This window comes from Hylobates moloch, unplaced genomic scaffold (genome assembly GCF_009828535.3).
Source record: "Hylobates moloch isolate HMO894 unplaced genomic scaffold, HMol_V3 SCAFFOLD_14, whole genome shotgun sequence".
Lineage (NCBI taxonomy): Eukaryota > Metazoa > Chordata > Mammalia > Primates > Hylobatidae > Hylobates > Hylobates moloch.
In genome coordinates this window covers 72,040,401-72,052,471 of record NW_026652289.1, presented here as the reverse complement: position 1 = coordinate 72,052,471, position 12,071 = coordinate 72,040,401, and the positions used below count along the sequence as shown (strand labels likewise).

Sequence of the window (12,071 nt, the reverse complement as noted above, 5' to 3'; positions counted from 1 at the left end):
ACTATGTAGTAAGGACTCAAAGTGGATCAAGACATGCATCCAGACCTCACAGAGCTCCTACAGGAACAAAGGAGACAGATCGCTCATGTGTGACAAGTTGCCACGACAGAGATACCTGAAAGGGTTACAGAAGCACCAAAGAGAAGTGACTAATCCTGCCTGTAGGTCAAAGGAGACCTCACAGGGCAAGTGCCTCAAAATGTTCTCCAGCAGTAAGACACAGACATGGTTTTGAGAAGCACTGATGAAGGCCCCAGGCACTAACGAAGGTTGGAAAACAGGAACTCTCACCCTGGGAAATCAGAAACATGCTTGACTTTTACATGCCTCTTAAACTCATCTACCAAAGTTCCTCTTCTGAAGGGAAAACAAGTTCCCCTAGAACATCAGGAAAGCCTCTCATAAAGCCCCAGAAGCCCCTCAAACTTGTTACTGTCCATAATCCTGGGCCTTTAAAAATACTGACCTTTTGATTTCTCTTCCTTCTAGTCTACTCATCTCTAACCACAACCAGAACAATCACCCTAGAACATGACGTTTGTTTTTTTTTTTTTTGAGACGTGAGTCTCGCTCTGTCACCCACGCTGGAGTGCAGTGGCGCAATCTCGGCTCACCGCAACTTCCCCCTCCCTTCAAGCAATTCTCCTGCCTCAACCTCCCAAGTAGCTGGGACCACAGGCACACACTGCCACACTCAGCTAGTTTGTGTGTGTTTTTTTTTCGTATTTGAGACGGGGTTTCACCATGCTGCCCAGGCTGATCGTGAACTCCTGAGCTTAGGCAATCTGCCTGCCTCAGACTCCCAAAGTGCTAGGATTACAGGCGTGAGCCGCTGAGACCGGCCAGAACATGATGCTTTTATCAAGACATTCTACCATTTAGGAATCTACTGGCCTCCCAGACCTTCTCACGGACTCTACTAAACGGCCCTATTTCACTGCTCTGTAATTCAGACCACCTGTGTCAAGTCAGGCTCTGTAATGCCCTCTCCCAAATTGGCATGTCTTTCTTTGGACTTCTACTCATTTACCAGGCTTTCTGCCTAGATTGAATGGAAATTTCTCTTCAAGCCAGGTTCCAAACTCCCTGCCTGACCTAGTCCAGTCTTACCTATGTAATGAAACTTCTTCCTAATTAAACAACAAACTTCCCTTTCTCTGAACTACTGAATTTTAACTAATCCAATTTAACACCTTAAGCAGTGCCTTGTTTTGTCTCTTTATCCAAGACTGTAACCCTTGTCTCCAGAGACAGGGGTCTTTAAAGACAGAAAGCATGTCAGTATGTCCCACTTCACAGCAGTAACTATTTTAGCAATGCTCACTCTTCCGACTGAAAATAAAATGGGGCAAGAGTGGTTATATGCTTCTAGGCAATTCCATTGTGGAGAGCTGGGAACCTGAAACAAGCATAAGAACAGAAGCACCTAATGCGTAGAATAGAGGCTGACACCTAAATCCCCTAAATGTTGTCTGTGCCTCTAAGCTACAACAACAACAACAACAAAAAGCAACAATAGAAAACTCTTCAACATGGAATTACTACATCAAAAACCCTTCAATATGGAATTACTCATACTATAGGAATACACAAGGAATTTCCACTTATTTCCAGATGTAGTCTATTTGACAGAGGACACAATCAAAACTCTTAAAAAAAGGAGGAAGAAAAAAACTAAGAAGTAAAAAATAGCAGTAGATAATCACTTCCTAAAATAAACATTTCTGTTTCTATGTTTTCCCCCTCTGGAGTAAAACTCAGCTTCTTGCAAGAACTAGACTAGCCCATTTTTAATGACCCTAAAATGTCATCTACTTATAAGAAAAGGAACTGAAAGTGAATGACACAATGTAAACCAGTCTGCTAAAGCTACGAATGGGACTCTGTTCTGCAGGAATGGCACACAACCCCAACCCAAAGTGGGAAACAGCAGCTACTGTTGGTCTCACCCATGGCCACTGGTATGTCTGTCCAGTTCAGGGCACATTTCTGTGTGCAGATCCCTTCCTCATTGAGTACCACGGTGAGATCATCCTGGCCCACAGCCACTTTTCCATCTGCCAAAGGTGCAACTAAGGGCTCCAGCTGTTTTCCTGTTGGAAAGAGCTCTTTGATGGACCCCTTTCCATCCACCTATAGGAAGAAACAGAGTGTATTATACTTTAGGTTTTAGGTACATGTCACAATGTCAGGTTTGTTACATATGTATCCATGTCCATGTTGTTTTGCTGCACCCATTAATCACTAATGCTGTCCCTTCCCCCTCCCCCCACCCCACAACAGTCCCCGGAATGTGATGTTCCCCTTCCGGTGTCCATGAGTTCTCATTGTTCAGTTCCCACCTATGAGTGAGAACATGCGGTGTTTGGTTTTTTGTCCTTGCGATAGTTTACTGAGAATGATGGTTTCCAGTTTCATCCATGTCCCTACAAAGGACATGAACTCATCATTTTTTATGGCTGCATAGTATTCCACGGTGTATATGTGCCACATTTTCTTAATCCAGTCTATCGTTGTTGGACATTTGGGTTGGTTCCAACTCTTTGCTATTGTGAATAGTGCCGCAATAAACATACGTGTGCATGTGTCTTTATAGCAGCATGATTTATAGTCCTTTGGGTATATACCCACTAATGGGATGGCTGGGTCAAATGGTATTTCTAGTTCTAGATCCCTGAGGAATCGCCACACTGACTTCCACAATGGTTGAACTAGTTTACAGTCCCACCAACAGTGTAAAAGTGTTCCTATTTCTCCACATCCCCTCCAGCACCTGTTGTTTCCTGACTTTTTAAGGATGGCCATTCTAACTGGTGTGAGATGGTATCTCACTGTGGTTTTGATTTGCATTTCTCTGATGGCCAGTGATGATGAGCATTTTTTCATGTGTTTTTTGGCTGCATAAATGTCTTCTTTTGAGAAGTGTCTGTTCATGTCCTTCGCCCACTTTTTGATGGGGTTGTTTGTTTTTTTCTTGTAAATTTGTTTGAGTTCATTGTAGATTCTGGATACTAGCCCTTTGTCAGATGAGTAGGTTGCAAAAATTTTCTCCCATTCTGTAGGTTGCCTGTTCACTCTGATGGTAGTTTCTTTTGCTGTGCAGAAGCTCTTTAGTTTAATTAGATCCCATTTGTCAATTTTGGCTTTTGTTGCCATTGCTTTTGGTGTTTTAGACATGAAGTCCTTGCCCACACCTATGTCCTGAATGGTATTGCCTAGGTTTTCTTGTAAGATTTTAATGGTTTTAGGTCTAACATTTAAGTCTTTAATCCATCTTGAATTAATTTTTGTATAAGGTGTAAGGAAGGGGTCCAGTTTCAGCTTTCTACATATGGCTAGCCAGTTTTCCCAGCACCATTTATTAAATAGGGAATCCTTTCCCCATTTCTTGTTTTTGTCAGGTTTGTCAAAGATCAGATAGTTGTAGATATGCGGCATCATTTCTGAGGACTCTGTTCTGTTCCATTGATCTATGTCTCTGTTGTGGTACCAGTACCATGCTGTTTTGGTTACTGTAGCCTTGTAGTATAGTTTGAAGTCAGGTAGCGTGATACCTCCAGCTTTGTTCTTTTGGCTTAGGATTGACTTGGCGATGCGGGCTCTTTTTTGGTTCCATATGAACTTTAAAGTAGTTTTGTCCAATTCTGTGAAGAAGGTCATTGGTAGCTTGATGGGGATGGCATTGAATCTATAAATTACCTTGGGCAGTATGGCCATTTTCACGATATTGATTCTTCCAACCCATGAGCATGGAATGTTCTTCCATTTGTTTGTATCCTCTTTTATTTCATTGAGCAGTGGTTTGTAGTTCTCCTTGAAGAGGTCCTTCACATCCCTTGTAAGTTGGATTCCTAGGTATTTGATTCTCTTTGAAGCAATTGTGAATGGGAGTTCACTCATGATTTGGCTCTCTGTTTGTCTGTGATTGGTGTACAAGAATGCTTGTGATTTTTGTACATTGATTTTGTATCCTGAGACTTTGCTGAAGTTGCTAATCAGCTTAAGGAGATTTTGGGCTGAGACAATGGGGTTTTCTAGATATACAATCATGTCATCTGCAAACAGGGACAATTTGACTTCCTCTTTTCCTAATTGAATACCCTTTATTTCCTTCTCCTGCCTGATTGCTCTGGCCAGAACTTCCAGCACTATGTTGAATAGGAGTGGTGAGAGAGGGCATCCCTGTCTTGTGCCAGTTTTCAAAGGGAATGCTTCCAGTTTTTGCCCATTCAGTATGATATTGGCTGTGGGTTTGTCATAGATAGCTCTTATTATTTTGAGATACGTCCCATCAATACCTAATTTATTGAGAGTTTTTAGCATGAAGGGTTGTTGAATTTTGTCAAAAGCCTTTTCTGCATCTATTGAGATAATCATGTGGTTTTTGTCTTTGGTTCTGTTTATATGCTGGATTACATTTATTGATTTGCGTATGTTGAACCAGCCTTGCATCCCAGGGATGAAGCCCACTTGATCATGGTGTATAAGCTTTTTGATGTGCTGCTGGATTCGGTTTGCCAGTATTTTACTGAGGATTTTTGCATCAATGTTCATCAAGGATATTGGTCTGAAATTCTCTTTTTTGGTTATGTCTCTGCCAGGCTTTGGTATCAGGACGATGCTGGCTTCATAAAATGTGTTAGGGAGGATTCCCTCTTTTTCTATCGATTGAAATAGTTTCAGAAGGAATGGTACCAGTTCCTCCTTGTACCTCTGGTAGAATTCGGCTGTGAATCCATCAGGTCCTGGACTCTTTTTGGTTGGTAAGCTATTGATTATTGCCACAATTTCAGAACCTGTTATTGGTCTATTCAGAGATTCAACTTCTTCCTGGTTTAGTCTTGGGAGGGTGTATTTGTCGAGGAATTTACCCATTTCTTCTAGATTTTCTAGTTTATTTGCATAGAGGTGTTTGTAGTATTCTCTGATGGTAGATTGTATTTCTGTGGGATCGGTGGTGATATCCCCTTTTTCATTTTTTATTGCATCTATTTGATTCTTCTCTCTTTTCTTCTTTATTAGTCTTGCTAGTGGTCTATCAATTTTGTTGATCTTTCAAAAAACCAGCTCCTGGATTCATTAATTTTTTGAAGGGTTTTTTGTGTCTCTATTTCCTTCAGTTCTGCTCTGATTTTAGTTATTTCTAGCCTTCTGCTAGCTTTTGAATGTGTTTGCTCTTGCTTTTCTAGTTCTTTTAATTGTGATGTTAGGGTGTCAATTTTGGAGCTTTCCTGCTTTCTCTTGTGGGCATTTAGTGCTATAAATTTCCCTCTACACACTGCTTTGAATGTGTCCCAGAGATTCTGGTTATGTTGTGTCTTTGTTCTCGTTGGTTTCAAAGAACATCTTCATTTCTGCCTTCATTTCATTATGTACCCAATAGTCATTCAGGAGCAGGTTGTTCAGTTTCCATGTAGTTGAGCGGTTTTGAGTGAGTTTCTTAATCCTGAGTTCTAGTTTGATTGCACTGTGGTCTGAGAGACAGTTTGTTATAATTTCTGTTCTTTTACATTTGCTGAGGAGAGCTTTACTTCCAACTATGTAGTCAATTTTGGAATAGGTGTGGTGTGGTGCTGAAAAAAATGTATATTCTGTTGATTTGGGGTGGAGAGTTCTGTAGATGTCTATTAGGTCCACTTTGTGCAGAGCTGAGTTCAATTCCTGGATATGCTTGTTAACTTTCTGTCTCGTTGATCTGTCTAATGTTGACAGTGGGGTGTTAAATTCTCCCATTATTATTGTGTGGGAGTTTAAGTCCCTTTGTAGGTCACTCAGGACTTGCTTTATGAGTCTGGGTGCTCCTGTGTTGGGTGCATATATATTTAGGATAGTTAGCTCTTCTTGTTGAATTGATCCCTTTACCATTATGTAATGGCCTTCTTTGTCTCTTTTGATCTTTGTTGGTTTAAAGTCTATTTTATCAGAGACTAGGATTGCAACCCCTGCCTTTTTTTGTTTTCCATTTGCTTGATAGATCTTCCTCCATCCCTTTATCTTGAGTCTATGTGTGTCTCTGCATGTGAGATGGGTTTCCTGAATACAGCACACTGATGGGTCCTGACTCCTTATCCAGTTTGCCAGTCTATGTCTTTTAATTGGAGCATTTAGGCCATTTACATTTAACATTAATATTGTTATGTGTGAATTTGATCCTGTCATTATGATGTTAATTGGCTATTTTGCTCGTTAGTTGATGCAGTTTCTTCCTAGCTTCGATGGTCTTTACAATTTGGCATGTTTTTGCAGGGGCTGGTAGCGGTTGTTCCTTTCCATGTTTAGTGCTTCCTTCAGGAGCTCCTTTAGGGCAGGCCTGGTGGTGACAAAATCACTCAGCATTTGCTTGTCTGTAAAGTATTTTATTTCTCCTTCACTTATGAAGCTTAGTTTGGCTGGATATGAAATTCTGGGTTGAAAATTCTTTTCTTTAAGAATGCTGAATATCAGCCCCCACTCTCTTCTGGCTTGTAGAGTTTCTGCAGAGATCAGCTGTTAGTCTGATGGGCTTCCCTTTGTGGGTAACCCGACCTTTCTCTCTGGCTGCCCTTAACATTTTTTCCTTCATTTCAACTTTGGTGAATCTGACAATTATGTGTCTTGGAGTTGCACTTCTGGAGGAGTATCTTTGTGGCATTCTCTGTATTTCCTGAATCTGAATGTTGGCCTGCCTTGCTAGATTGGGGAAGTTCTCCTGGATAATATCTTGCAGAGTGTTTTCCAACTTGGTTCCATTCTCCCTGTCATTTTCAGGTACACCAATCAGACGTAGGTTTGGTCTTTTCACATAGTCCCAAATTTCTTGGAGGCTTTGTTCATTTCTTTTTATTCTTTTTTCTCTAAACTTCCCTTCTCACTTCATTTCATTCATTTCATCTTCCATCAGCGATACCCTTTCTTCCAGTTGATCGCATCTGCTACCGAGGCTTCTGCAATCTTTGCGTAGTTCTCGATACTTGGCTTTCAGCTCCATCAGCTCCTTTAAGCCCTTCTCTCCATTGGTTATTCTAGTTATCTATTCGTCTAATTTTTTTTCAAAGTTTTTAACTTCTTTGCTATTGTTTTGAATTTCCTCCCGTAGCTCGGAGTGGTTTGATCGTCTGAAGCCTTCTTCTCTCAACTCGTCAAAGTCATCCTCCGTCCAGCTTTGTTCCATTGCTGGTGAGGAACTGCGTTCCTTTGGAGGGGGAGAGGTGCTCTGCTTTTTAGAGTTTCCAGTTTTTCTGCTCTGTTTTTTCCCCATCTTTGTGGTTTTATCTACTTTTGGTCTTTGATGATGGTGATGTACAGATGGGTTTTTGGTGTGGATGTCCTTTCTGTTTGTTAGTTTTCCTTCTACCAGACAGGACCCTCAGCTGCAGGTCTGTTGGAGTTTACTAGAGGTCCACTCCAGACTCTGTTTGGCTGGGTGTCAGCAGCGGTGGCTGCAGAACAGCAGATTTTCGTGAGACCACAAATTCAGCTGTCTGATAGTTCCTCTGGAAGTTTTGTCTCAGAGGAGTACCCGGCCGAGTGAGGTGTCAGTCTGTCCCTACTGGGGGGGTGCCTCCCAGTTAGGCTGCTCGGGGGTGAGGGACCCACTTTAGGAGGCAGTCTGTTCGTTCTCAGATCTCCAGCTGCATGCTGGGAGAACCACTACTCTCTTCAAAGCTGTCAGTCAGACAGGGACATTTAAGTCTGCAGAGGTTCCTGCTGAATTTTTGTTTGTCTGTGCCCTGCCTCCAGAGGTGGAGCCTACAGAGGCAGGCAGGCCTCCTTGAGCTGTGGCGGGCTCCACCCAGTTCGAGCTTCCTGGCTGCTTTGTTTACCTAAGCAAGCCTGGGCAATGGCGGGCGCCCCTCCCCCAGACTTGCTGCTGCCTTGCAGTTTGATCTCAGACTGCTGTGCTAGCAATCAGCGAGACTCGGTGGGCATAGGACCCTCCGAGCCAGGTGCGGGACACAATCTCCTAGTGTGCCGTTTTCCAGGCCCGTTGGAAAAGCGCAGTATTAGGGTGGGACTGACCCGATTTTCCAGGTGCCGTCTGTTACCCCTTTCTTTGACTAGGAAAGGGAACTCCCTGACCCCTTGCGCTTCCTGAGTGAGGCAATGCCTCAACCTGCTTTGGCTCGCGCACAGTGCGCTTCACCAACTGTCCTGCACCCAATGTTTGGCACTCCCTAGTGAGATGAAACGGGTACCTCAAACAGAAATGCAGAAATCACCCGTCTTCTGTGTGGCTCAGGCTGGGAGCTGTACACCAGAGCTGTTCCTATTTGGCCATCTTGGCTCCCCCATAAGCATTGTTATCACAATGTAAAACCCGTTCTCTAATGCAAAAGAAAGCATCTAGCCTGGCAACTGACAATGTCAGGTGCTGGTGAGAATGCAGAGCAACTAGAACTCGCATTCACTGCTGGTGGGAATGAAAAATGGTGCAGCTGTTTTGTTTGTTGGTTTCTTACAAAGTTTAAGATACACTTGCCATATGCCCCTTAAAGATACACTTACCATATGGCCCAGCAATCCCATTCCCAGGCATTTGCCCAGGAATGAAAACGTATGTTTACACAAACACTTGTATGCAAATGTCTTAGCAGCTTACTCAAAATTGCTAAAAATTAAAAACAACTTTTTTTTTTTTTTTTTTTTTTTGAGACAGAGTCTTGCTCTGTCGCCCAGGCTGGAGTGCAGTGGCACAATCTCAGCTCACTGCAACCTCCACCTCCTGGGTTCAAACAATCCTCCTGCCTCAGCCTCCTGAGTAGCTGGAACTACAGGGGCATGCCACCACGCCAGGCTAATTTTTTTTTTTGTATTTTTAGTAGAGATGGGGTTTCACCGTGTTAGCCAGGATGGTCTTGATCTCCTGACCTCGTGATCCGCCCGCCACGGCCTCCCAAAGTGCTGGGATTAAAGGCGTGAGCCACCGCGCCTGGCCAAAACCAACTCTGTCCATCAACTGATGAATGGATAAACAAACACCTTGCCATAGACTACTACTCAGCCATGAAAAAGAATAAACTATTAACACACACAACAACATGGATGAATCTCTAGTGCATTCTGCTAAGTGAAAGAAGCCAGACTCAAAAGCCTACATATTGTGTGATTCAATTTATATGACATTCTGGAAAAGGCAAAGCTATAGGAGATGAAGAACAGATGAGTGGTTACCAGAGGTCTGGGAACAGAAGGAAAGGCTGACTTCAATATGAGGGAATTTTGGGGGGTGATGGTGGTGTTGTGAATCTCGATTGTGGCATTAGTCACATAAATCTAAGCATTTGTCAAAACACAGAACTGTACACTAAAAAGAATAAATGTTACTGTATGTAAAGAAGTAATTTCTGAATAGCCTGGTCCTAAAGCAAGGTTTCCCACCCTGGAGGTGATGTCAGCATCCAAAGTAGTCAGAGAACTGAGAGCCTTAAGTCCAGCTTCTGCTCAGTTCTCTTACTCCTTGTGAGCTCTCTCACCATCTGTAGGCCTACTTGCTATTGAGTCAGTTGCACAGCAGTGACTCCTCCAGGAGTCTGTAACTCTGATGCTGATAAAATTAGGATATTCAAATGATACAAAGATGGAACAAATATATTAACAAGGTAACAATGGGGCCAGGCACGGTGGCTGTAATCTCAGCACTTTGGGAGGCTGAGGCAGGAGGGCTGCTTGACCCCAGGAGTTTAAGACCAGCCTATGCAACATATTGTGACCTCATCTCTACAAAAAATACAAAAATTAGCTGAGCATGGTGGTAGGCATCTGTGATCCCAGATCCCAGCTACCTGGGAGGCTGAGGTGGATGGATTGCTTGAGCCCAGGAGACGGAGGTTGCAGTGAGCCAAGATCCTGCCACTGCACTCCAGCCTGGGTGACAGAGGGGTACTCTGTCTCAAAAAATAAAAATAAAAAATAAAAAAACTAATGAAGAGCTCACCCAGTGGAAGATAGAGAGAAAGGCTTCTAGAATTGCCATGTCTGAATTACCAGGGGTGTGAAGCTAAGAGATTTAGATTCTTCAATGAAATGAACAGTGTATCAATCTTTTCTACATATAATATGCATATTGGAGAAAAACAGTGTCATGGATATTTACAACTTATGTTAAGAGAAAACACAGCTTATAAAACAATTGTATAACATGGTATTTTTACAAATAGGATGGAAGCTCATATACCAAGAAGTTGGCAGTGACTATTTCTGAGTGGGGGGACCATGGTTGATTTGCACTTCCTTTATCTCCTTATCTATATTTTCTGTAATAAACGTGTAAAAACATGTGGCTTTTGAAATTTAAAAAAATAGTGAAAATCACTTTTAGTACAAATATATGAAAAGATTTGATGGCACGAGAGGAAACTCAAAGTCTTAAAAATACTTAAGTTTATACTAAAATTAGTTTATAATTCCTGAGCACTGAAGCCTTAGGATAGCAGTCCATGATGATTCACTGGACAGAGGCAAACAGCCTTCATTATCTGTCCCAATAGTAAAATACACACTGTGGATCATCATTATGTAAAGAACTGAGCGTTGACTCTTGGACTGACTTAAGTTACAAAGATATTCTATTTGTGAAAAATGCTGAGCATGAATGATAACTACACATACAAATAACAAATCCTGTTAGGCCAAAAGCTCTACTTAAAGTGGTCTCTTGACCTGGAGTTCGGAGCACATAATCATCTTCCCCAAGATAAACTAATGATATTTGCAAAATAATGAGATTTTACCCTTATTAGGTAGTAGTCTCTCTTGAAACCCACACAGATAGAATTTTCACACCACGCCATGGACTTGGGCACATCTGGCACACTAAAGTCCCCCTGAAAAAAGAGAGCAAGGATCCGAATGAAATAAATACTTTTTTTAAAAACCATGACTTTCCTGTTATTCTGCAACCTCCATTCTGCAAAACAACCCGCACCCTCTTCGGGCACAATTCTACAGGCACAAGGCCAGGAAACTACCCTTAATAAAAATACAAGTCCATGAACTGGACAAAGTACATTTGGAAAAGGTGAAAACTCTCTCTGAAATAAACCAATCTGTAAAAACACTGTAGAATCATATTACAAGTAGGCATCAACAAGCTCTCATGCACTTCATACCAGAGTATTCATTTCCATAGAATGACAGGACTGGAGTCCTGAACTTCATTAGAACCGAGCTACTGCAGCAGCTCCTACCCAACCATGGACCAAGGAACAGTGGACTTACCTGCAATTCATGAAATTCCCTGTCCTTCCAGAAATAGAGCTGCAGCTTCTTTTTTACTGCCACACACATCCGTAACATCTCCTCACCGGTCTCTGTGTGCTGGGAGGAGACACACAGAGCAAATGAAAATACAATGACTCTCCCTAACTGAGTGATAACTAAATTAGAGATTGTCTACCTTGAAATTGCTACTAATCTGAAAATTCCCTGTAACACAGTCATCCTGCCAGGAAAGCTGAGCAGAAGAACACCATTCTCTAAGATGCACTAAGAAACAAATGACTGAGGAACACTTCCTCCCGAAGGGTTGCCAGCCAAAGACCACAGCACCAGCAAATCACATGGACATTCACAATTCAGAGGAGAAAATCCTGGGGCAGTCCTTCCCCTATATAACTCCTCCCTCCTTTTTTCTCTTAAATGTTTCTTGCTCCTGGCTGTCAACGCATGCTGGGTCAGGGGTGACCATGTGCCAGTGACATCAAGCCCACTTTCAAGCCTTTAAATAGCATGGAAAAGAATATTTCTAAGCATAAAATGATGCAGTGTCAATGTAGAACATAAATGCTAAAAAATGTAAGTTGAGTAGAGAGAGGGGTGAGGCAGATTCTGAAGAATGCAAGAATGATAAATTGGCAAAAATAAAGAGAGATGTCTTTTCTGAACAATGAAAGTCCCTAATGACAAAGACCTCAGTGATCTGTTTAGAATAAGAGTCCACTTAATGTCTTATAATTATCTTCATGATATTGTTACAGTCTTGCTTTCCCAATAATGGTTTGTCCAGGACAAGCGTTTTTGTCTTTGGTTAGCTGCCTCTTGCCAATAGCATTAGATTCTCATTAACCCACACACAAGGAATGCAAATGCTTCAA

At 42.1% G+C, this 12,071-nt stretch overlaps 1 protein-coding gene across 1 annotated transcript in view; it reads right to left on the bottom strand.

Moving 5' to 3' along the window:
- Positions 1–12,071, bottom strand: part of VPS39 (VPS39 subunit of HOPS complex) — a 56,114-nt gene that overhangs the window by 24,191 nt on the left and 19,852 nt on the right. The window contains exons 6-8 of the mRNA XM_032176043.2: positions 11,197–11,295; positions 10,710–10,802; positions 1,950–2,133 (exon numbers count right to left, since the gene is read on the bottom strand). Of these exons, the coding sequence (XP_032031934.1) occupies positions 1,950–2,133; positions 10,710–10,802; positions 11,197–11,295 (376 nt within the window). The remainder of the gene's footprint in view (positions 1–1,949; positions 2,134–10,709; positions 10,803–11,196; positions 11,296–12,071) is intronic.